The sequence below is a fragment of the Lissotriton vulgaris genome, chromosome 9 (assembly GCF_964263255.1).
Source record: "Lissotriton vulgaris chromosome 9, aLisVul1.2, whole genome shotgun sequence".
NCBI lineage: Eukaryota > Metazoa > Chordata > Amphibia > Caudata > Salamandridae > Lissotriton > Lissotriton vulgaris.
Genome location: NC_141697.1, coordinates 1,244,740,644 through 1,244,767,393, shown reverse-complemented (window position 1 = coordinate 1,244,767,393; position 26,750 = coordinate 1,244,740,644). Strand labels below are relative to the sequence as shown.

Sequence of the window (26,750 nt, the reverse complement as noted above, 5' to 3'; positions counted from 1 at the left end):
CCCCACAGAAGTTTGGACCTGCCACAGTTGTTCTCTAACAACACGCAGGCATTAGTGTACAATGATGGTAATTTCTGGTAAAACATTGGCCCTTTCACAGTGGTGATAATCCCTGGCAATATGCTGGTTATAGCACAATGGTGGTAATTTCTGGTAAAATGCATGGCAAGGCACAGCACTGGTAACCCTGGCAAAATGTTGGCCACGCACAGCAGTGGTAATCTTTAGCAACCGCCTAGCCTTGGCTCATTGGTGGTAATTCTTGGCAACATGTCGGCCTGGCACATGGTGGTAGTTCCTGGCAATATACTGGTCCTTGCACAATGGTAGTAGTCCCTGGCAACATGCTCACCCTGGCAAAATAATAGTCATTCCTGGTAAAATGCTGGTTCTGGCACAATATTGGTAAACCCTGACAACATACAGAAAGTAGTAGTAAGCTTTGGAACTTGCTGGCCCTGGCACACTGGGGCTAATTCTCGTTTTTCTTTCCTTTAGTCTCATATCCCTGTCTGACCAAGCTACTTTCGATTTTTACTCAGACCCCTCCCTGTATCCGATACCCATATTTATTTTTGATTTATAATAAGAGAGGAGAGTGGTTTTCAGCAACTATAGTTGGTGTAATCATTGGATTCCCAGCATGCTTGCTTTCTAGCCATACTACCAATTCTTTCTCTGGCTTTTTGGGTCGCATTCCATACCCATTCTGCATACATATTTTAAGGAATTAGCCAATCTAAGATCTTTAGACTGTTGCAGTGTGTCCATTTCTTCAGATCACTCTCCTGGCAAGAAGCAAGAAACACATTCGCTATGGGATTAGTCCTGAACATGGTTAAAGTCTGGCTTACCTTGATGTCTTGCCCACATTGGCCTGATATGATTTTACTCACATCTTCCCCAAATGGTCTAACAGCTGGGCAACTGACAAACATATGCTCGTTATTCACGTCTTGCGAGTCGTATTTCTTGCGTTTGGGGATTTGAAAATGTAGCCAGCTTCTGCGGAGTCCACTTATATCTGTAGAGAGTGAAGAGTTGATTTTCCCTAGAAGCAGCAGATTTTACACTAGAATAAATGAGAGTCAAGGATGCGTACCAGAGGTCTTCTAGCTCCCGCGTTGGCAAATACCCTTCCCATATGCTGATGGCTCCGGCAACTTTAACTAGTTTCCAATCCCGAACTCCTACTTCCTTCTTTGGTATCCGAGCTGCCTGATCTTTTTTTCATACTCAAAATTGACGTCTGCAGCCCATGTTTGCGATCTGAACCAAGACCGGAGCGGAAGAGATTCCCTCTTGTTTCTCCGGGATTGTGTCTGAACTGATCAAAATCGACTCATTCCTTAGATCACCCCAAGTTTTAATTTACACTTTTTTTTTTAAATGGAAGACTGAGTTTATTCAACATTTTGGCCCATATATTTAAGCTAGCCTTTAAAACTTTATAAGACTTGCTGCTCCAAATTCTTATAGGAGCTTTTCTTGGCTGTGGTCTCTCAGCATAGCCATGACTGGTTGGGCTGGGACAGCAGTTTTCTGCTGGTTTTACATTTAAAAGCGAGTCTGTAGAGCTGTAAGTCAACCAGTGCATACTTCTCCTTTTTTAGCTTCATCCTGAGATTTTCCAGGGTAATCTCACTCTCTTTTAAGACCATATGAATTTACTTATATTTCCCTATATTTTTACGAGACTGAGCCTTGGAAAGGTAAGGGGGTAGAGTTTAATAGGAAAGTTAATTTGGTGAGAATTATTTTAATCAGGTTTGTTCTGCTAAATAACGTTAGGGGTAGTTTCCCACTTTCTTAGCAGTGTATCTGTTTCTCCTGTGTTTTTTTCTTCTAGTTTTTCTCTTTTTGTTATTAGAACCCCCTAGTATTTGATCTCCTTTTTTAACTTTTGGCCCAATGTCTTACTTCCCATGCATGACCTCTGTGTTTTCTTTGTTATTGGGTAGCCTGACTGCGCTCCCAATTCTTCTGCTAGTAACTCTGCTATTCCTATTGACTTCGCCGGGCCAGCCATATATAAAATTATGTTGTCAGCATATAGAGTGATCCTTATAGTTGGGCCTGCTGATTCAGAAGGAGTTATTTTTGGTCAGTTCTTATTAACTGGAAAAATACACACCGCTGTAGTGTATGCCCCGCCTTTAGGGCTGGGGTAGCAAGGTAGAAAAAAATTAAAATGAAGGCTGCAGCAATGGTGCAAGGATCAATCACTACCAGAACTGTAGTGCAGAACCCACCGCTGTAGCGCATGCCTCACCTTTTAGGAGAGGTGTAGGACAGGTGTAGCACAGGCGGGAGCAAAAGTGAGAGGATCTCTCACTCCCAGAGCACGTGCTGCACACACGGCTGACGTGCAAAGATCTCTCTCTACCAGAACAAGTGCAGCACACAACTGTAGTGCAAAGATCTTCCACTCCCAGAAAAAGTGCAGCGCACACAACTGAAGTGCAAAGATTGCTCCCTCCCAGAACAAGTGCAGCACACAGCTGTAGTGCAAAGATCTCTCACTACCAGAACAAGTGCAGCACACACAGCTGTAGTGCAAAGATCTCTCGCTACCAGAACACGTGCAGCATACACGGCTGTAGTGCAAAGATCTCTCGCTACCAGAACACGTGCAGCACACACGGCTGTAGTGCAAAGATGTTTCACTCCCAGAACAAGTGCAGCTCACACGGCTGAAGTGCAAGGATCTCTCACTCCCAGAACAAGTGCAGCACACAGCTATAGTGCCAAGATCTCTTGCTACCAGAACAAATGCAGCACATACGGAAGTAGTGCAAAGATCTTTTGCTACCAGAACAAGTGCAGCACACATGACTGAAGTGCAATGATTGCTCCTTCCCAGAACAAGTGCAGCACACACAGCAGTAGTGCAAAGATCTTTTGCTACCAGAACAAGTGCAGCACACATGACTGAAGTGCAATGATTGCTCCTTCCCAGAACAAGTGCAGCACACAGGACTGAAGTGCAATGATTGCTCCCTCCCAGAACAAATGCAGCACACAGCCGTAGTGTAAATATCTCTCACTACAGAACAAGTGTAGCACACACAGAAGTAGTGCAAATATCTCTCACCGGGAGATTTTTAAACTGAGGTTTTAGCTTTGTGATACTATAATTGTGTGCTTTTAAACAAACTTACTGCTGCTATTACGTGCACTTTCCCAACGAGCCGACTCAGCGATTCACGAGGGATTTGACACACCGGCGCTGGTTGAGGGGAAGACTGCGGCCACGCCCACCACCTTCAGGCCACGCCCCCCTTTCCATTATAAAAACATGTGCTTCCACCGGAAGCGCAGCGGACGGGCGCAGTGGGCGCGCCGGCTGCGCGCCTAAGGCAAGCCCGTCTGCGCCCGTCCGGACCGGATCGCGCCCAGTGCCAGCCATGCTGCCTGTGTCCGTTCACACAATCAAAGGATAGTCTGGACCAGTGCTGAGCTACGGTCGTTGAACGTCGCCACTCCTTGCCAGTCACCTGAGCTCAATCAGACGACTCTGGATCTACCCCCCTACTGCCCACGTTGCCATAAGTCACTCGGCGACGTCTCTCCCCAAATAGTCACACCTCTTAAAACAGCAAGCCGACTATCACTCAACACTTCCACTACTCACTTTAGGATCGGGTTACATAATTGCAGATCCCTCCCCAAGCATGCTGATGATTTATGCTTGCTGATAGCGGACTCTTAATGGGACGCCTTGTGCCTTACAGAGTCAAGCTAGCCGGGCTGATGAGAGGTGTTACCTCGAAACCGGTCCGGTCCTCGGATGCTTGATTCCGTTCTGGGAAGGACATGGCTTTTGTAGTTCGGACTGGACTGTTCCCATGGGGCACAGGGTCAGAGCTGATTTGCATATCGCCATTGTCTAACCCAGGGTGGTGTGGAGTGCAAAAAAACGATGGATTTGGGCCCAGATCTTTGGACTGGGGTGAGTGTGTGACATTGATCCACATTCGGTCCATCACCTGTTGTTTTTGCATATTCCGCCCTAAGTGCGCTGGGGATGCCCAGACGTGGGTCCCAGGCACTCCACACCACTGGAGTCAAGCTAGCCGGGCGGATGAGAGGTGTTACCTCGAAACCGGTCCGGTCCTCGGATGCTTGATTCCGTTCTGGGAAGGACATGGCTTTTGTAGTTCGGACTGGACTGTTCCCATGGGGCACAGGGTCAGAGCTGATTTGCATATCGCCATTGTCTAACCCAGGGTGGTGTGGAGTGCAAAAAAACGATGGATTTGGGCCCAGATCTTTGGACTGGGGTGAGTGTGTGACATTGATCCACATTCGGTCCATCACCTGTTGTTTTTGCATATTCCGCCTTAAGTGCGCTGGGGATGCCCAGACGTGGGTCCCAGGCACTCCACACCACTGGAGTCAAGCTAGCCGGGCTGATGAGAGGTGTTACCTCGAAACCGGTCCGGTCCTCGGATGCTTGATTCCGTTCTGGGAAGGACATGGCTTTTGTAGTTCGGACTGGACTGTTCCCATGGGGCACAGGGTCAGAGCTGATTTGCATATCGCCATTGTCTAACCCAGGGTGGTGTGGAGTGCAAAAAAACGATGGATTTGGGCCCAGATCTTTGGACTGGGGTGAGTGTGTGACATTGATCCACATTCGGTCCATCACCTGTTGTTTTTGCATATTCCGCCCTAAGTGCGCTGGGGATGCCCAGACGTGGGTCCCAGGCACTCCACACCACTGGAGTCAAGCTAGCCGGGCGGATGAGAGGTGTTACCTCGAAACCGGTCCGGTCCTCGGATGCTTGATTCCGTTCTGGGAAGGACATGGCTTTTGTAGTTCGGACTGGACTGTTCCCATGGGGCACAGGGTCAGAGCTGATTTGCATATCGCCATTGTCTAACCCAGGGTGGTGTGGAGTGCAAAAAAACGATGGATTTGGGCCCAGATCTTTGGACTGGGGTGAGTGTGTGACATTGGTCCACATTCGGTCCATCACCTGTTGTTTTTGCATATTCCGCCCTAAGTGCGCTGGGGATGCCCAGACGTGGGTCCCAGGCACTCCACACCACTGGAGTCAAGCTAGCCGGGCTGATGAGAGGTGTTACCTCGAAACCGGTCCGGTCCTCGGATGCTCGATTCCGTTCTGGGAAGGACATGGCTTTTGTAGTTCGGACTGGACTGTTCCCATGGGGCACAGGGTCAGAGCTGATTTGCATATCGCCATTGTCTAACCCAGGGTGGTGTGGAGTGCAAAAAAACGATGGATTTGGGCCCAGATATTTGGACTGGGGTGAGTGTGTGACATTGATCCACATTCGGTCCATCACCTGTTGTTTTTGCATTGTGCCTTACAGAGACATGGCTCAATGAAGATAACATGGCATCCATTTCGCTAGCAATCCCTCCCGGCTTTAAACTTAGCTTCTCTAATAGAAAGGAAGGCAGAAGGGGTGGCGGAGTGGCTATCATCTACAATGATAAATACACATTGTTGTCCTCCACTCCTACTACATTTCCAGGTATAGAGGCGTTACACTTCTGCCTCCAAATCACCCCCCTACTGTCTCTAACAGGTCTAATTATCTATAGACCCCGGACTGCCCGGCGTCATCCCTGTGTGAGCTTATGGACTTTATAGTCCTAAACTCTCTAGCCCACCCGCATTATATCGTAGCGGTGATTTTAATATTCATGCCGACAATCCAGATTGTCCACAGGCTACTCACCTCATCACAACCCTGCAAGCGGCCAATCTAACTCAAGTCATTTCGGGCCCCACGCATCGGGCGGGGCACATGCTGGACCTTTTCTTTTCCAACATACCGAATACAAAAGCTAAATCTCCGATACCACTGCTTTGGACGGATCATTTTTTAATTACTCTGTCAATCTAGCTCTCCTCTCAATCTCCGATTACAGGGAAACGCTCCTATGTGCGGAGAAAATGGGACAATTTATCAGCGGACATCCTATGCCCGGCGCTTATAGAAAATCCCCTACCTTTAACCTCTTATGTAAATTCCGATGCAGTATCACTGAATTGTTGGATTGGCAACTTAGTGGATTCCCTCGCTCCGGCCAGAATCGCAACGTCGCGCAGAGAATCGCCCTCCTCACCGTGGTTCTCCCCATAGCTGATGGCCGAGAAAAGTAAATGCAAAAAGTTGAAGCGCCTTTGGCGAGCAAATTACTGTGATTCAGCCAAAACCAGCTATAAAAAAGCCCTTCATGCCCTCCACCTATCCATAAAAAAAGCCAAAAAAATCTTCTTTGCGACTTCCATCCAGCAGGCGGAACAATCAAGTAAAGAAGTTTTTAAGATTGTCCAATCTTTCTTTAAACCTAGAGCCATTGAGACTGAAATCATCCCATCCCTAAGACTCTGTGAAACCATCTCCAGATTTCTTTGACACTAAAATAATAAAAGTGTACGATACTTTTACGGACTCCGAGCCTACAGCTATGGATGAGCTGGGAGATACTGAGTCACCCGATACCTCCTTAAATCAATTTCATCCTATCACCCTCACTGAAGCACTGAAAGAAATACTAAAATGTAAATATGGGGCACCTGATGATCCATGCCCACCTAAACTCTGGAAACTGATGTCGGATGCAATCGTAGTTCCCCTTTTACATATATGGAACACGTCCATTGAAACTGGTACGTTCCCGGATTGCTGGAAACAGGCCACGCTCCTCCCGTTGAAAAAAAAAAACCTCATGGCGCGCCGGATGACCTGAGCAATCTCCAACCCATTTCCCTTCTAGCAGCCCCTGGAAAAATGCTCGAAAAGCTGATCCAACGTCAGCTAAACAGCTTCATTGAAGAAAAAGGCGCCTTACATGAAACTCAGTCTGGCTTTAGGGCCGGTTTCAGCACCGAGACGGCCCTCATTGAGGTTGCCGAGTCGATCAGGTGGTCCTTAGATTCAGGAGCATCAGCTATGCTGGTGCTCCTGGATCTATCAGCTGCTTTTGATACGGTGGATCATAGCAGACTGCTGATGCGGCTGAAGGACATAGGCCTAGGAGACAAGGCACTGAGTTGGCTCCACTCCTACCTCACAGATCGGTCCCAGAAAGTGGCGCTGGGCACCTTCTCTTCTAAACCCAAACGCCTCTGGTGTGGTGTCCCGCAGGGGTCGGCACTCAGCCCTTTGCTGTTTAATGTTTATCTAGCCCCACTTTTCACTCTGATTGCTAAATGGGGGGTCAAGGCAATTTCGTATGCTGATGACACGCAATTGGTCTCCCCCTATAAAGACACGTCAGAGGCAGCTTTTAGTAAAATCAGGGGCTGTCTTCGAGACGTGGCTAAATGGATGAACACAAATAAACTTAAAATGAATGCTAGCAAAACGGAGGTGTTATTCTTTAGAAAACACAAACATCCCCCTCCGGACTTGTGGTGGCCGCCTGAAATGGGCCCAGCCCCATCTCCCGGAACCCATGCAAAAAATCTGGGAGTAAGATGGGATGAGAATCTTTCTTTCCTGCCGCACATACAACAGCTTACCGCTGGCTGCCTGCATAAACTTAGAAATCTTCCAAAATTCCTGCCTCTTCTACCAGTCGAGTGTCGCAAAATGTTTGTTCACGCGACAATTACATCTCGACTAGACTACTCAAATGGCCTTTACCTGGGTCTGCCCAAATATTTGGTGCAACGTCTACAGATCGTGCAGAATGCGGCTGCGAGATTGATAAAACGCGTTCCCCTTCGGCATCATGTCTCTCCGCATCTGCACGAGTTACATTTGCTCCCGATGGTAAGCAGAATTAAATTTAAGGTACTAACCTTGGCGTTCAGAGCGCTAAAAGGTACCTGCCCCAACTATTTAAAACTTCGACTCCCCCGTTACCACCAAAAGCGAGAGCTGCGATCTAACTCTATGCTCAAGCTAACTATCCCGAGTGTGAGGAAAGCCAGACTTGGAGGCAGGTCCTTCTCGGCTGGCACGGCGAAACTTTGGAACACCTTGCCCCCTGCCATCCAATCTGCCACGACAGAAGCTAGCTTTAGGAAGCTCTTAAAAACTTGGCTTTTTATGCAATAATACTGAATTTCCTCCTGGCTACTCGCTTCGCTGCTGAAAGACTCGTTAGCGCCGGGGCACCTCACCCAGAGGTAGCTGTTCGCGCTCTACAAACATCGGTATTATTATTATTATTACCAGAACAAGTGCAGCACACAGCTGTAGTGCAAAAATCTCTCGCTACTAGAACAAGTGCAGCACACACGGATGTAGTACATGCCTCACATTTGGACAGGTGTAGCACCGGTGGCAGCAAAAGTTAGATGATCTCTCACTCCTAGAACAAGTGCAGCACACAACTGTATTGCAAAGATCTCTCACTATCAGAACAAGCGCAGCACACAGCTGTAGTGCAGAGATCTCTCGGTACCAGGAAAAGAGCACCACGCACGGCTGTAGTGCAAAGATTTCTCGCTACTAGAACAATTGCAGCACATAGCTTTAGTGCAACTATCTCTCGCTACCAGAACAAGTGCAGCACACACGGCTGAAGTGCAAGGATCTCTCACTCCCAGAACAAGTGCAACACACACAGCTGACGTGCAAAGATCTCTCACTCCTAGAATAAATGCAGCACACCGCTGTTGTTCAAAGATCTCTCTCTACCAGAACAAGTGCAGCACACAACTGTAGTGCAAAGATATCTCGCTACCAGATCAAGCGCAGCACACAGCTGTAGTGCAAAGATGTCTCGCTACCAGAACAAGAGCAGCACACAGCTGAAGTGCAAAGTTCTCTTGCTACCAGAACAAGTGCAGCACACACTTCTGAAGTGCAACGATCTCTCACTCCCAGAACAAGTGCAGCACACACAGCTGAAGGTCAAAGATCTTTCACTCCTACAACAAGTGCAGCACACTGCTGCAGTGCAAATATCTCTCGCTTCTAGAACAAGTGCAGCACACACGGCTGTAGTGCATGCCTCGCCTTTAGGACAGGTGTAGCACAGGCGGCAGCAAAAGTGAGGGGATCTCTCATTCTAGGAATAAGTGCTGCACACACAGCTGAAGTGCAAAATCTCTCGCTACCAGAACAAGTGCAGCATACATGGCTGAAGTGCAAAGATCTCTCACTCCCAGAACACGTGCAGCACACACGGCTGAAGTGCAAAGATCTCTCGCTACCAGAATAAGTGCAGCACACATGGCTGTAGTGCATGGCTCCCCTTTATGGCAGGTGTAGAATAGGCAGCAGCAGAAGCAGTTCAAGGCCCACTGTCAGAACGAGTGCAGCACACACAACAGTTGTGCATGGCTTTCCTTTAGGACGGGTGTAGCACAGGCTTCAACAGCAGTGCAAGGATCACTCACTCTCAGAACTGAAGTGCAGCACACACCTCTGTAGTGCATACCTTGCCTTTAGGGCAGAGGTTTCACAGGCAGCAGCAGGGGTGAAAGAATCCCTCACTGCAAAAACAAGTGCAGCAACTGTAGGGCAAGATCTCTCACTCTCACAAGTGCAGCACACATGGCTATAGTGCATGCTTCACCTTTAGGACAGGTGTAGCACAGGAAACAGAAGCAGTGTGAGGATCTCTCACTCCTAGAACAAGTGCAGCACACACGACTGCAGTGCAAAATCTCTTACTGCCAGAACAAGTGCAGCACCCACCGCTGTAGTGCATGCTTTGCCTTTAGGGCAGAGGTTACACAGGCAGCAGCAGGGGTGGGAGAATCTTACTGCAAGAACAATGTGCAGCATACAACTGTAGTGCAAGATCTCTCACTCCCACAACATGTGCAGCACATACGGCTATAGTGCATGCCTTGCCTGCGCGCAGTTTGTAACTGCCATGTCGACTTAGCCAGTGCACACACTTGCCAGTCCCTAACCTTCCCTTTTCTTACATGTCAGCCACCCCTAAGGTAGGCCCAAGGTACCCCTGTGGGCAGGGTGCAGTGTATGTGAAAGGTAGGACATACCCTGGTGTGTGTGGCATGTCCTGATAGTGAATTACGGCCAATTTCGTTTTTCACTATTGCAAGGCTACCTGTTCCCCATAGGACAGAATGGGTACTTTGTTTATAACATCTTATGAACATAACTGGCCCGGGGAATTGGGTAAGAAAATAAACCTTAGTATGCGTGAACTCAGAATCTAAAGATACATCTTTTAGTGAAGGGACACTCTTTTTGAGTAGCCGTGCGCTATATAAAAAACAATTATAACATAACATAACATAACATTTTACATTCTGTGTTCGGAAATACCACTTTTTGAAAGTAGGTATTTTCTTGCTCATCTTGTGTGCCTCTGCTGGAATGTGGATTGCCTCTCTGGGTTTTGGATGACAGAACGCTGGGGAGCAGGAGTGGCTCCAGATAGTCTAGGTGGGTCAGTAAAGGGCTGAATAGACCTTTGCTGCAATTGGGGAAGGGGAAGGAGTTTTCCTTGCACCTCAAAGGGCCTGGTCTGCCTCTCACCTTGCCGTCTCCACCTCCAGCCATGAAGTCACACCTGAGAAGGCAGAAATGGTTCTGGCTGGGCACAGACACTGTCTGCCTAAGAGATCAAAGGATTTTGGGATATAAATATTGGGGCCTGTAGGAACTGGGGTCGCCAGTTCCCCGGGGGTAGCCTGGCACAAGCAGGTAGGCATCCGAACGCTTAGGTGTTAAGTAACTACATAGCACACACTAGCATTTCCTCTTGTAAATATCGTCAGCCTTGCAACCTAGTCAGACCATCAAAATAACACTGGAATGGATCAATACATGTCATAGTTCGGCCCCTTCAGGAACTGTAGAAGCCCACCCCTGCAAGAAAGTCAGTACAGGGAAAAGAGCATCTCATAAGCAGCCCTGAGTACAGTAAAGTAAGCATAAACCAAACAGGTGGCGTGGACTGCCACTAAACATCAACCACCAATGGAGCGTCAGAGTTTAATCCCTCCGGGAATCATTGAAGCCCGCCTCTGCAAGGAAAATCAGTACCCGGCACAAATCCCCAATACCATTAGCAGGCATGTACGGTTAATTCGAAGTAAGCCTGTCTTCAGGCAGGCCCAGTTATTCTGCCCGCGTCACCTAGACTCCCATTCAGGGCCTCCCAGATTCTTGAGGCACATTAAGGGGGCCAGCGGGGCCCAGTCTCAGTTCACCCCGGGGGAGGGGCGACTTCGGGCCTTACCCGGCCTACCGCCCTCCTCCCCGGGGGTTACCTTCTGTTCTTCGGCCCGATCAGGGCCCTTGCAGAGGTGCTGCGGCAGGCAAGAGGGGCTTTGTCCCTCCCGTGGCCTCACTCGGCCCGGCCCTGGGAAAGCGGACAGCTGTGGGGCACCGGCGCTCGGGGCGGCAGGTCGGAGGGGGGCTCCAGGGCTCCACGGCCCCCTCCGCGAAGAGTCGACGCTTCCCCGGTGGCCGGGCCTCGATGCAGAAGGCTCGATCTGGGCAGCCAATGGCTGCGCGGCTTGGCGGGGGCGAAGCCAATGACGAGGCCGGAGTCCCCCGTCACATGCTGCAGGCAGGGAGAGGCTTTAGGCCTAGCGCGGCCTGGTGTACTTGAGGCGGCGGCCCTCTCCTGGCACACGGGGGCCGCCGAGGAGGGGATGCAATTCTGGCGCTAACGCCGCGGCCACCAGAAGGGACTTCTAGGCTCTACCGGAGGGCTTCAACGGCTCCGGGCCGCAGCGGTGAAACACCCCAGGCCAGAGCGCTCAGATCCCAAAGCGCTAGGGGGCAGTTTCAGTCAGCGCTCACGCGGGGGCTTCAGCGTGAGGGCGGTCAAGCGCTTGAGGGTACTTCGATAGCAGGACTTGACAGGCGGCAGTCTCTGACACAGCGCTTGAGAGGGAGGCAGGTCAGGCTACCGCGCTGATGAAGGATTCCAGTCAGGAATGCCACTTGCTCAGTCAGAACAGCGCTGGGGCACAAAGAGAGCAGATTATAGCGCTTTCCACACGGCTTAGCAAGGACTGCAGGCAGGATGGGTAACAAAACAGTTCAGCCAGGGGGAGGCCAGTGGGGCCAGGAGGGCCCACTGCAGGCAGGGGGTACGCAGGGCAGCACAGCCCAGTACCTGGTCGATCCCCCAGCAGTCTCTGGTCATAGGAAAGTAGACTTCTCGGCGCTAGGATGGTTCTGCGCCCTTAGTTGTTGGTTTCTTGAAGTTGAAGAGGGGGGGGTTGAGTTGAAGGCTTGATGAGTTTTTTCCTCAGTCACTGCAGATGGACCCTGGGGTTCCCTACCACTGGGCCAGCTCAGGGGGCTAGCCTAGGACACCTCACCCAGCTTAAGAGGCAGCACCTAAATCCTGTCACTCCCAGTAGCATAGGTTCCTAACTAGGCCCTCCCGCCTGAAACTCCTGCGTGGGTTCCCCAGGTCAGTGATGCCCCAACTGACTGGAAAGTTTTCCCTCCCTTGCTTATATAGGCCCAGGTCAGGTGACCACCCTCTAAGGCGGCAAAACTAAGCTCCGCCCTTATTCTAGAAGGTGCCAGGAGCTTCCCTACTCTAACTGTGGGCAGGCAAGGCAGGCGGGAATGGCAACATTGTTTGGAGAGCCTGCCAGCTCCTGGCAACTATAATGCGCCTTGACAAGACCACACTGCAGTAACAGGGGCCTATGGCAGCCATGTTGAAGTTAGAGCACCTGTACCTAACATTGATTTTAATAATACACAGGGCATTACAAACTCGCTGGGCCTATACAATTACATTATAAAGGGGGGACATCCTGAATTAGGGGACGCAAAAAGCAAAACATTTCCGGGAAAAGGGCCAAGTCCAACACAACTCTCCACCAGCCAAAAGCCAGGGTAGACCAATCATCACATTGATGGGCTTCCCTGCTTTGGGCGGAAAAAGGTGGACGCAGGCCTGTAACTCCAATGGCATTTGCCAGCTCTTCACCAATCAAACCCCCCCACTGATGTTCCCTAGTGGGATGTGGCCAGGACTGGCCTCTAGACAGTCCAAAAGTCTCTGGCCCTAACTCTCTCGCAGAGTGGGCGGCAGTAGCCCCAGGCCCGTAGTACCATTTGACCACTCTCCTTCTCCTCCTTGCAGCTCCAAACGGCCACTGGTCCTTCCACCTGGAGTCCGAACCCTCAGGCAGACCAGCCACCAGGGGCGAGGCTCACCTCCCCCTACCTCTCCTTCTGGGGTTCCGCCCATTCCTCCTAAGCGGGACACCCTCAGAAGACCACTCACTCCCCAACCTAAAGTCTAGACCCTACGGTTGAACTGGTGACAGGGGCGAGTCCTCCCTCCCCCTGCACCCCCTCCCAGAGTTCCGCACCCTCCTAACCGGAGACGTACCCCTGAGAGTCACATCCAGGGGGACTCTGATTACAGATGTCCCACCCGCCAGGTCCGGCAAACCCACAACCTGGCCACCCAACCCGGGATCTGCGCCTTGTGGTTGAGCCGGTGACGGAGGAGAGACCTTCCTCCCTCCGCACCCCCTTCCAGAGTTCCGCACCCTCCCACCGGGAGAAGTACCCCTGGAAGTCAAACTGATAGGGACCTGGATTACAGGCACCCCACCCTCCAGGTCAGACAACTCCTGAACCTGAACCCCCAGTCCAGGATCTAAACCCTGCGACTGGTCAGAACCCCGAACCACTGGAGCTCCGATTACGGATGCTCCGGGTTCTCCTGACACGAGGGGATCCTCTTTACTGGCAGGCACAACAGGACAGCCTAGGCTCCCAACCTGGGGTCCCCTTATGGAACTCTCCAGGCCCTGTGACTGCGGTTGGGGCACCTCGGGACACCTCCCCATCTCACTCCCTCCTGTAGATGGGATGTGAGGCCCTACAACCCTCTCACTTTCCTGGGACCTAGCTGGGCTTCTCCTCACCTCCCCCGCCTCGCTGGGTCGGAAGATCCCTGCACCACTCCCTTCAGGATCACTCCTCCGAACCTCGGGTACGCTGCCACCATTAGGAGTTCCTGACGCACTTAATTGTAAAGCTTTCAGCTCCTACTCCTTGAGCTGAAGCTCGTGCTCCATCCCCCTCTCCTCCATAGCAAACTCTCTATCTGCCCTTTCTCTCTCCCTCTCGTGCTCTAGCTTAGCAAGCTCCAATCTCAATCGCCTCTCCTTCCTCCTGTCCTCATACACCTTTGACGACGCACTCCTCCTAGATACACTACTGCCTGTACCAGAACATCTCTCTGGCAACACATTTCCACTCATCACAGTGTTCAGTAGGTCTAGTCCTTCTGGAGCGCCCGCCTCCCCTTGTGTGACCTGACCCTCCTGTTCCCCATCCCCTCTCCCCTCTGGGTGGGCCCTTACCCCTGCCCTCAAAGCGGTACGGAGCTCCTCCTTTGCGGCTCTCCGCCCAACCGGCACCCCCATCCCCTGACAAAATTCCCAAGGCTGTGCCCCTGTGTACTCTTCCAGGTTGGCCAGCTGGAACTCTATTTTGCCATGTGGGGACCCAGATGAATAAAGGAAAGCTACTAGGACGTAGGTAACAATTCTGGGTCAAACAGGTTTCTACACACAGGCTAGACAGTGGAGGCAATTACCTATGCTTGCAGGCACGATAGGTGTCCAGTCTGATTGCGGCACACTCCGTCTCACTGGAGGGTGCTGTATAGTCACAGGTCCTGAACCCCACCGCTTGGCACCAATGTAGGAACTGGGGTCACCAGTTCCCTGGGGGTAGCCTGGCACAAGCAGGTAGGCACCCGAAAGCTTAGGTGTTAAGTAACTACACAGCACACACGCATTTCCTCTTGTAAATATCGTCAGCCTTGCAACCTAGTCAGACCATCAAAATAACACTGGAATGGATCAATACATGTCATAGTTCGGCCCCTTCAGGAACTGTAGAAGCCCACCCCTGCAAGAAAGTCAGTACAGGGAAAAGAGCATCTCATAAGCAGCCCTGAGTAAAGTTAAGTAAGCATAAACCAAACAGGTGGCGTGGACTGCCACTAAACATCAACCACCAATGGAGCGTCAGAGTTTAATCCCTCCGGGAATCATTGAAGCCCGCCTCTGCAAGGAAAATCAGTACCCGGCACAAATCCCCAATACCATTAGCAGGCATGTAAGGTTAATTTGAAGTACGCCTGTCTTCAGGCAGGCCCAGTTATTCTGCCCGCATCACCTAGACTCCCATTCAGGGCCTCCCAGATTCTTGAGGCACATTAAGGGGGCCAGCGGGGCCCAGTCTCAGTTCACCCCGGGGGAGGGGCGACCTCGGGCCTTACCCGGCCTACCGCCCTCCTCCCCGGGGGTTACCTTGTGTTCTTTGGCCCGATCAGGGCCATTGCGGAGGTGCTGCGGCAGGCAAGAGGGGCTTCGTCCCTCCCATGGCCTCACTCGACCCGGCGCCGGGAAAGCGGACAGCTGTGGGGCACCGACGCTCGGGGCGGCAGGTCGGAGGGGGGCTCCAGGGCTCCACTGCCCCCTCCGCGAAGAGTCGACGCTTCCCCGGGGGCCGGGCCTCGATGCTGAAGGCTCGATCTGGGCAGCCAATGGCTGCGCGGCTTGGCGGGGCGTGGCCAATGACGAGGCCGGAGTCCCCCGTCACGTGCTGCAGGCAGGGAGAGGCTTCAGGCCTAGCGCGGCCTGGTGTACTTGAGGCGGCGGCCCTCTCCTGGCACACGGGGGCCGCCGAGGAGGGGATGCAATTCTGGCGCTAACGCCGCGGCCACCAGAAGGGACTTCTAGGCGCTACCGGAGGGCTTCAACGGCTCCAGGCCGCAGCGGTGAGTCACCCCAGGCCAGAGCGCTCAGATCCCAAAGCGCTAAGGGGCAGTTTCAGTCAGCGCTCACGCGGGGGCTTCAGCGTGAGGGCGGTCAAGCGCTTGAGGGGTACTTCGATAGCAGGACTTGACAGGCGGCAGTCTCTGACCCAGCGCTTGAGAGGGAGGGAGGTCAGGCTACCGCGCTGATGAAGGATTCCAGTCAGGAATGCCACTTGCTCAGTCAGAACAGCGCTGGGGCACAAAGAGAGCAGATTATAGCGCTTTCCACACGGCTTAGCAAGGACTGCAGGCAGGATGGGTAACAAAACAGTTCAGTCAGGGGGTGACCAGTGGGGCCAGGAGGGCCCACTGCAGGCAGGGGGTATGCAGGGCAGCACAGTCCAGTACCTGGTCGATCCCCCAGCAGTCTCTGGTCATAGGAAAGTAGACTTCTCGGCGCTTGGATGGTTCTGTGCCCTTAGTTGTTGGTTTCTTGAAGTTGAAGAGGGGGGGGGGGGGTATCAGGGGGCTGGCCTAGGACACCTCACCCAGCTTAAGAGGCAGCACCTAAATCCTGTCACTCCCAGTAGCATAGGTTCCTAACTAGGCCCTCCCGCCTAAAACTCCTGCGTGGGTTCCCCATGTCAGTGATGCCCCAACTGACTGGAAAGTTTTCCCTCCCTTGCTTATATAGGCCCAGGTCAGGTGACCACCCTCTAAGGCGGCAAAACTAAGCTCCGCCCTTATTCTAGAAGGTGCTAGGAGCTTCCCTATTCTAACTGTGGGCAGGCAAGGCAGGCGGGAATGGCAACATTGTTTGGAGTCCCTGCCAGCTCCTGGCAACTAGAATGCGCCTTGACAAGACCGCACTGCAGTAACAGGGGCCTATGGCAGCCATGTTGATGCCACTGCCGACTCCGTGTCCTGAAGGCACCGCAGAGGGCACCGCCGCAACACCACACCACACCATGACCCTGGTCTCACCAACGACACCTGCTGACGCCACCACCGAGCCGCTGCTCGCACCTAGACCTGTGGGCACTGCACTCCGCACCACCTCGCTTCACGACGAGACCTTGGTATCCCCAACAACCACGATCCACGCCAAAATAGATGCCGCTTTTTGCACCGTGGTTCAAAGTTCATGACGCACCGCCCTCATCCCGCACCGCAGCCTGGGCCTACCGACGCCGGCGTCATCGACTCCAGTTCGTCAGCCGATGACAGCGCTTCAGCAATGACGGCGCTGCTGCTTGCACCACGACCTGACAGCAACGCGATGAGCACCGCATTCACTTCGCACTGCGGTTTGAGGGCACCAATCGTAAAGATCACGACGCACCGCCCTCATCCGCACCGCAGCCTTGGCCTACCGACGCAATCAACTCCAGTTCATCAGCCGACGACAGCGCTTCAGCAACAAAGGAGCTGCTGCTTGCACCGCGACCTGGCAGCAACGCGGCGAGTACCGCATTCACTTCGCACTGCAAACCTGTTCTCAGCGACGACTCAATCTGATGTCACCACCGAGCCACTGCTCTCACCGCGACCTGAGGGCACCGCACACCGCACCGCATGCCGCACCGCAGCACCCGACACCCGCCGACGCCTGCGCTCCTGACTTCAACAGAGAGGAGTTCGATCTGCATCGCATGTGACTTCAAGGGCCCCGACGACTACTGCACCGACCTCCGGAACCGACGCCTGCAGACGCGGTGCTTTCGGAAGCTCAACGAGAGGTCGCCGACGCCCTACGTTTCTAAAAGGTACTGTTTGCGGGTCTTCCCAACACTATAGCTGGCCCGCGACACCGCAGTCAGCCAGAACTGTTTTGATTTGTTTGCTCATGACGCCGTGATAGCCCCGGACAGAGCTATCGACATCAAGGAACTGTTTTTCAAGCATGTTTTGATAACCGAAGATTTTTAAGTACTGTATTATGAGTTTATATCGTATATGGTCTTGTTTAAAAAATAGTGGATATTTTTCTAAACTGGTGTGGGGTCCTTTTGTGTGCTTATACTGTATTACTGTTGGTTACGTGCAAATGCTTTACACACTGTCTCTAAGATCAGCCCAAGCTACCAAGGAAGTTAGCAGGGGTTATTGTAGGAGTGTAACTCCCTTATTCTGACTAGAGTTGTAGTTTCTGTGTGGCTTTGGCACATGCCCTAGCCTACCAAAAATCCCATTTCTAACAACAATGCACTTGATTTTAAAGTTTTAAAATTATGTAGAACGAATAAAGCATCTCCTCTTAAGTTAAAGTGAAAATATGAAACCCATCATCTGCAGTTACACAAAAAGTAAGACCAACTATGCAAAGTAATGTGGATTCGTGGCGAGCGAGCTTGTCACCCGTGAGGGTATCTAGCTGCTGAGTAGGTTCGATGCAGATGTGTGGTTGTGGCAAGAGTGGCAAGGAGGATCAGGTGAAGAGTCAGGGTTTGAGTTTTTTGTGAAATTTCATGCGCGAGGTGGTTGTGCTGATGTGCTGGGGGGAGGTTGTTCCAGTACTTGGCTTGCAGGTAGGAGAAAGATCGGCTCCCTGTCATGCTTCTGTGGAGACAGGTTACGAGGGGGAGCGTGAGTGATGCAGAGCGTAGGTTCATGGTATGCTGGTTGAAGTGAAGGCGGTAGTTGAGATAGGTGTGGGTGAGTATCTTACACTGGCAGCGTTTCTGAGTAGGGAGCCAGTGTAGTTCTCAGAGGTGAGGTGTGATTTGCGTGCAGCGAGGAAGGTTGAATACTATTTTATTTTATTTTATTTATTTAAGAGGTTTTATATAGCGCTGGCTGGACCCAGGAGTATCAGAGCGCTTTACAAGGTGTTTCCATACAGGTACAGTGTGAATAAGCACAGACAATGGAATAATAAAAGAGCAAGTCCACATAGGATACATGACATCTAGATAAAAAAGTAAAAAACAATTGCTAGACACTATGATTAATACAAAATAGCGGTCACAGTTTGGCGGGAAGCCTCACTTAAGTATACAAAAAACATGCAAGAGAACTGAGGGTCAAGATTAGGGGAGGTAAGGTGATCAGATAGAAGGAATGGAGTTGGCCAGGCGGGTGGTCACAAGTCATATGCGGAGCAGCTAGGTGGGGTGATGCAGAGGGGCGAGGCTACCAGGGAGGGATTAGAAACCCCAGTATTTATTAAGGAGAAGAAGTATGAGTTCTTTTTTGAAGCTGGGGTAGGACTGGTTACAGCGGAGGTCTTTTGGGAGGGCATTCCAAATAAGTGGGGCATTGCCTGAAAAGGAGCGTGACCGAGTGGAATTCTTTTTCTGAAGGGGGGGGGATAAGTAGGAGGGTGTTGGTGCTTCTCAGTGATCGCGTGCAGCCTGATTTGGTCGGTTTGTTGGAGAGGTATGTCGGTGTGTTTTGGTGGAGGATTTTGTGCGTAATGCAGGCGGTTTTATATGTGGATCTACCTTCAATGGGGAGCCATTTAAGGGATTTAAGGGCGGGAGAGATGTGGTCAAATCGTTTGCAGTCCGTGATAAGCCGAGCCGCGAGGTTGAGCACAGATTGAAGAGGTGCCAGGTGGGTTTTGGGAATTCCGGTGTGGATGGCATTGCCATAATCAATGCGCGATAGAGCAAGCGATTGGAGTGCCAGTTTAAAGTCATCAATGGGGATGAAGGGCTTAATTTTCTTAAGGTTACGGAGGGTAAAGAGGGCTCCTTTGGCAGAATTGTTGATGTGTACCTTGAGAGTTAGGCGGTTGTCAAGGGAGATTCTCAAGGATTTCACTGAGGTGGCTAGGGACAAGGAGCAGTTGAGGGCGTTAAGGTCTGTGATCCACTTTTGAATGGGGAGCTGGTTGTTTTTTGGGAGAAAATAATAATTTCAGTTTTTTTTGGGTTAAGTTTGAGATGGTTCGAGAGGAACCAGGCTTGAATTTTGATGAGGGTGTTGTTGAAGTGGAGGATGTCAGCATGGCTTTTTATCTTATGGTAGAGTTGTGTATCGTCAGTGTAGAGGTGATAGTTAATCCCTGCTTGTTTGAGAATGAGGGTGACAGGTTCCATGAAGATGTTAAAGAGAGAGGGAGATAGTATGGATCCTTGTGGAACTCCTAGAGAGATGGGGGAGGGGTTCGAAAGGCAATTGTGGATTTTAATTTGCTGAGCGCGGTGTTGCTGGTATGAGACAAACCAATTATGAGTCATGCCATTAAGGCCGAATCGTTCTTTAAGGACTTTGAGAAGGACAGAGTGGTTAACGGTATCGAAAGCTGCGGAGAGATCGAGGAGGATCAATAGGCTAGATTCGCCATTGTCGAGGGAGTGGTGAATGTCATCTATAATGTTAAGCATGGCGGTTTCGGTGCTGCAGCCTTTCCTGAAGCCTGATTGAAGGGGGTCAAGTAAGTTAAAAAGTTCAATGTGTCTGTGAAGCTGAAGAAGGACACATTTTTCAAGGGCTTTCGAGAGGAGGGGCAAGTTGGAGATAGGACGGCGGCGGTGTTTTGGATAATTTGTAGCTTGTGGATCAGGTAGGCGGAGCTGCTGTAGTAGAGCATGTTGCCATTGTTTAGACTGCTTGTGATGACAGTCTGGGTGTCGGTCTTTCTGGAGTCTCGGGGGAGCCATTTAAAGATTATTTTAAGCATGTAGAGAATGTGAAAGCAGACTGAGGTGACAGAGTTGATTTGATGTCTCCTAGTGAGGTTTGTGTCCAAGATGATGCCCAGATTTGGCAGGGTGAGTGAGTGGGGCCGGGTTCTATGGGCCACCAGGTGGAGTCCTGTGGTGAGCTCTTGTTGCAGAAGATTAGAACGTCTGTGTTGTTTGAGTTGAGTTTGAGGCAATTAACCTCAATCCAGTTGGCTATGTTGGACATGCGTGGTTTGAAGTTACTTTTGGTGGTGTTAATATCCTCTGAGATACGTTGGGTGTCATCGGCATATGAGATGATGTTGAGACTGTGGGTCCTAACGATGCTTGCTAGTGGACTCCTGTATAAGTTGAAGAGCATGGAGCTGAATGAGGAGCCATGAGGGACCCCGCAGATGATGGCCTTAGGTTCTGAAGTGAACAGTGGGAGTCTAACCTGTTGTGTTCTTCCGGACAGGAAGGAGGATGTCCACTTGAGAGCTGCTCCCTAAATCCCTGCTATCTCTGCAGAGCTATGGCTGAACTCCACATCAGTCATTACTACAGCTTCAGTCAACAGTCTTGTGCTCTGTGTACACAGAATTATATTGTTTTTCCTCAATGTGCTTGTTCTCAGTGAAATGGATGTGAACAAACAAGGTTTGAATATTTTGAATGGGTAACTTTAACACAAGCATCAGTGATCTGCAGTTCTGCAACAGAAAGCTGAACAGACATGTTTTTTTAACCCAGGCTAATTGCTTGGAATATATGTAATAGTCTAGACTGTGAAAGAAAATATTCTCTTTGTTTATTTACTTTTAAGAGTAATGCTAATAACTATTATTTCATTCTAGCAATTACTGGAGGCATGAAAAAGCCAAAAAGATTGTCAGACTTTATTCGTCCTACCAGCCTGAAACCATCCCGTAAACTTTCCTTGGGAAAAACCAACATTAAGTTCCTGCAAAGCTTGCAAAGGGGAGCAAACACCCAGAGCCAGCAGCACTCAGATGGTTATTGGGAACCACATGGAGAGAAGACCGTTAAGCGTGAAGATGACTTCAGCAATCCCGAACACTTCAATTTATATCAAGGGAAGTCTAAACTGGGCACATCACAGAAATATGAGCGTGTAAACAGTCACAAGAATTCGCAGATTCTTCAAGGTCTTCCAAGCACAGAGCAAACTCAGACGGCCCCCTCAACCACTGAACTTGAGAAAAGCTACAGTCTAACGGGCGACCTTATGAGACGCATGGGAGCACATTCTGGAGTCCGGCCATATGGATGTGCTGATTGCGAGAAAGTATTCTTTCACAAGGCAAATCTTATCAAGCATTATAGAACACACACCGGTGAAAAGCCATGCGCATGTCCTTTCTGTCATAAACGATTCAGTCGTAAAGATAACTTGACTAGACATATCAGAATGCACACTGGAGAGAAACCGTACAGCTGCACTGAATGTGGCAAAAGCTTCACTTGGAAAGATAGTTTTAACCAACATAAAAGAAAACACACTGGAGAGGATCCACTCCCAAAGAAAGACATGGACAGGCAGGAACAATAATTCAAACAACACTGAAAAAACTGAGTTAGAGCAAATGGTACTGGAAAATATAATAATACAAAAAGTAACAATAATGATGTCTATTTATGGAGCATTTCTGTTGATTGAATCGTCTCTGTGTGCTTTATACGAGGTGTTATAATTTTGTGGAGGAAGAATCATTCATATGAATTGAGCAAATAGCAATAGGAATTATGTTAAGTACATCAAGTCAGATGATTATACCGGAGCACACGTTACCAGAGCGTTATGACTCCAAGTAGGTCACAAATAGTCCAATGAAAATGGCTGGTTTATCACAGCCTCAAGCGGCAACATCACACCATGAAAATGACTCTCATCACATCATTGAAAATGATGAGAACTGAGAGTGTAATTAGCCGAGGCACACAACTGTGATCCCAGTAATTCCATAGTATAAACAACTACACACAAGATTAAATGAATTATGGGCTTGAGCAGGAAGATGCTGTGTTCCATTTTGATCAATACAAAGCACTCTCGCCCATGAAAATCAGTGAATGAGGAGGCCCACTAGGCTCCAGAGAACACAAGCTTGTAGTCTTAAAACAATGAACCTGATAGTTGAAAGTCCTTCCCTTTTACAGTGGTTTATAAAAGACATACGTGCTGTGTTCTCAGTAGACACTCGACATTCAGACCTCCATCCACCCGCAAACAAAAGCTTAGAATTTACAAATTCTGTATTGGAAAACCCACATGTTTTCAAGTAGTTCATTGGCACACATATAGCACAAACTCTAACCTGGTTGGAAATCTCTATCGCCAAACCTTGTCTTCCAACAACCATACAAATCCACCGCCTTAAAACCCTGCTAGTGATAGTCGCTCCTCTGTTCTCAGCTGGCATCATGCTTCTCCTCCGGGTCGCTGCTCTTGCTCATTCTCTTAATTGTTAAATTATTGTACCCCTTCCCAATCCCACAGTTTTTTGTTGTCATAATCTCTGCTGCCCTGGGAATACCCGTGTACTAAATGAATCCTTATAAAAAATATAGCCTATTTAGAGAGAACTGGTTTGAAAGGATATGAAACAAAGAGAAAAGTTGGCGCAAGTGTAGAAAGAGAAATGTATTCTCGTGCACGGTTCAAAGATGTACAAAAATATAAGCTGCATTGAGCGCTGCTACTGCACTTTGTGATTTTAAGTGCCAACATTTGCAAAAACTCAGACCCTAGTACAAGTGACTGCCCTCTTCACCTCTCTTGTAAAGGATACTAGAAACGTTCTTTTTCAGTATTCTCTTGTAATATGATAACTACTGATTCTCTTTCGCTGGTTTCATACACTTGGTTTATTATGGTTTTGACTCTGCTGAGGGTCATTCGTCGTTCCTTTCTCCCAGTTGTAGGTCTTTCAAGAATCCCTGCAGTTGGTTTCCCTCAATGTAGAAAAGAGAGATCAATAAATAACAGACAAAACTTCCATAAAGATCTTGACAAGAGCTGGGGACATCCTGGCAGGGTCTTACTACAGCCGTTTTACTGAATATGATATTGAGACACAAATAAGCCATTCCACATACAACGTTCCTCTTCATATACTACTTTTCATTTAATATATTGATGGTAGTTGGACAGCCTGCGTCTGTCCCAAGGGCAGGGAAGTGCCTTACATAGTGACTGGAATGCAATACGCGTGAGCACCCATGTGTCTATCGTTCACAGTTGGGAGGTCAAGAAGGAAAATCTTGTGGAAGGAAAGTGAAGGACTGATGTTGGATGGGGATGAGGGGGATGGGTTAGAGCCAAAACATAACATATGGAAGGAAAGTGAAGGACTGATGTTGGATGGGGAGCGACAGATTAGACCCAAAACATAACAACATGGAAAACATGGCCAACAATTATATATTTTCTTTATTTTAATTTCTGGTGCAAAAATTCATTTGGTAGAAAAAATGCAAATGTGTATGTTTCTTGTTGAGGTATGGCAGGAAGGTGGAGAATAAGTATAAAAGGATTACAACTAAGGTATGCCTGGGAGATAGGAGCAAGGTGGTCAAGGGATGAAAGTACAAGTTGGGGGAGTGGGCTGTCGGTGAGTAAATGCAAAGGATTACAGCATGCTAAAAACGGTGCAGAGAGACACCAAGATATGCTTCCCTCCTCTAGTCAGGAGCCCAAGTTTTTTTTATCCACAACATGATTCCGTAGAGAACCCAAATGGCGCCTACGAGAAGCTCAGGGTTTACACAAACGTTATTATGAATAGGAAGGCTTGCTCTTTGTTGAAAACACCTCCTACAGACTCCAATTTCGGCATGTGTATCCGATGGAGTGTCATTGTGCACAGGAATAGCTTCACACCAAATATATAGATATACAGGGGCAGCTTTAAGATAGAATCGGTACATTCATGTATTAACTGTAAATATCTGAACACTGTTTATTTGGGGTCCTGACCCCATACTTGCTAAGGGTAGCCTTATGGTGCCCCTTGCAATGTTTATCGAACTTAGGTTTGCTGACTTCTTCCTATCACAGAGATTCATCATATTTTTAAATATTGTAAATAGTAACAAAATGTGGAATTAAGTTTTGAAAGAGAATCACTCTTTTTAGACACGAGCGCCTGTAAAGAAGAAAACCAATCCCCACCAGCTGCCTGTTAAAGAAGCACTGTAAGAAAAACGTCTGCTTTTAATTTGAGAGATTAGGGCCAGAGAAAACTATAACATTCCATGATTCAAATATGAGGACCATTGGTGTCATTGCAAATTTAATTCATCTAGAGATGTAAAATCTTTTTAGTAAATTCCTTTAACTGGAGGGAACAATGAATGTTGCAAAGGGCCATGAACACATAGCCTCTGAATGAAAACAGTGTTTGTCCCATGTAAATGTGAATTAACCGGTTCAAACAACTCCGTGCTAGCAGCAAATCTAATGGGTATAAAAACCAGAACATTTGAGACATCACAGAAGGACCATAACCTCTTCAAAGAAGAGCTACGCTTTACTGGATCCAAAATAAGTTTATCAACCGCAGCAACTTGACCCTAAAAGGATCACCCGATCTTCAGAGAGGAATAATATATTTTATGTAATAATTAACGTTGATTTGCTATTCCTGAACCACCATCTTTAAACATTGCTTCCAAGTTGCCTTTCTTTTATAACCACATGAAAATGCTGGCATGATTGCAAGAGACATTCCAAGCCCACACCTTACTACAAGAACCTCTAGAAACTGATGCCAACCTGCGGCTGCGCTGGGCGAGAGTCATGCAAACGGCTTCTATAAGGCTCAGTTGCACCCCTAGTGGTTGCTCTGTGGTTCACAATCTGTCATATCGGAGGCGTGAGGCATGGCCCCATGTGTCTGTTGTCCTGCAGGTGGCAGTTACATCCTTCCAGATCCTCGCTTACAACGCATCTGGGCAACACCGTTCCTTCCACTTGAATGATTTCTGGATTAAGAGGACCAAATCTTTCCGGGTTGTGGATCTGCTCAGGGAGTTGGTTGCTGCACGCAGAGTCCTGCATTGGACCCTTCAAAGTAGTACAGATTATCAAAGACTTGCAACCATTTCTGGAATGAGGTGACCTGATATTACTTCATTCCTATAAATCACATTTCTTTATGGTCCTGGTTCATGCCCTGCCATGACATGCTGGGTGATACTTTTCTTTTTCATCGTGCTGTGTAGGCGATGAAAGATTGACATGAGCAATCCTTGTGAATTTACATAGATATTACCTTATGGATTCATGTGATGTCTCAAAATTATAATGCATTAGTACTTAATGTAAATACAAGTATGTGTGATTTAGTCATGCAGGATACTTTGGACTTTGAATAAAACCAGTTGTGTAAAATTAATGAATGTTCCAGGTTGTTTTAATGAGGCATTCAAAGCGGGAAAGTACATGTTGACTCTACAAAATATTCTTAACAATATCAGCAAGTAATTTACATAAAGTGCACGGTACCTTTACAAGTGCAGGAGCTGATCTTAAGCTGTCGAGCGAGACAGCCTGAGCTCTACTGAGAGAAAGTGGCGAGGAACAGGGCTTGGCTGTGAAGTTGAGGATGACCAGTAAAGCTGAAATGAGAAGGTTTGGGGCCATTAAGAGCTTCCAACAGAGCCATTAACTTGCGTTAACAGCCCTATCGGAATTACAGGTTTTCAAGTTTCACCTAGAGATTCTGGCTGCTAAAAGCAAGTGAAATCCAGAGGTAAAACTCCAGGGTGGGATGCGGCATCAAACACTGGATTCCTGGTACCTTTGCTCATTCCTGATCACTCTGTGAAACCTCCGAGATCGCCTTGTAATCCCTGGTAATTCCGCACCCCCGATGTATCAGTACTAGGGAGGGGTAGGCCAGTGGAATAACCCTAGGCACTGGACATGAAGCCCTTTGTTGCAATAAAGGCATTTGGCTCATCCTGGAGTGAGGTTTATAATGTACTTGGAGGAAGGTCTCTGACAACCTCGAAAGGATCCTTGACATGTTTGCAGTCGTCAGAAGTACTCGCAAGCACCTACCGACTTTGCCAACATCTTACAGCAGGACGAAAAGTAAATCGCAGTATCACTGGAATTGTACTTTTAGGCCTGTAGCATCATAGGTCTAGGCCACACTATAGTCTTGCTGTAGTGTGAAATGAGTCATTCAAGGATTCAGAGGTTGTGGGACCTACAAGTAGCTTCACAAAGACACTACAGCTCTTATGTTGTTCCAAGAAGATGTAAGTCATCTGGCCCCACCCGGAGCTTTCCGTCCTAAGCGCCAAGAAACCGCACGGTGATAGAGCGCTATACAAAATTCTTAACTTCAACTTTAAGTCATCATGCCACTGGAATGTGGCGACTCCATTAGAGCATATGAGGCATGTGACATTTACAAATTCTAAAGAGTGAC

General features: G+C 49.1%; 1 protein-coding gene across 2 annotated transcripts in view; it reads left to right on the top strand.

Moving 5' to 3' along the window:
* LOC147693181 (uncharacterized) overlaps positions 1-21,933 on the top strand; it is a 132,405-nt gene extending 110,472 nt beyond the window's left edge. For both annotated transcript variants that reach the window (XM_086939423.1, XM_086939424.1), the window contains exon 6: positions 21,144-21,933. In XM_086939423.1, the coding sequence (XP_086795549.1) occupies positions 21,144-21,859 (716 nt within the window). In that variant the 3' untranslated portion in view covers positions 21,860-21,933. The remainder of the gene's footprint in view (positions 1-21,143) is intronic.
* Positions 21,934-26,750: the final 4,817 nt, after the last annotated feature.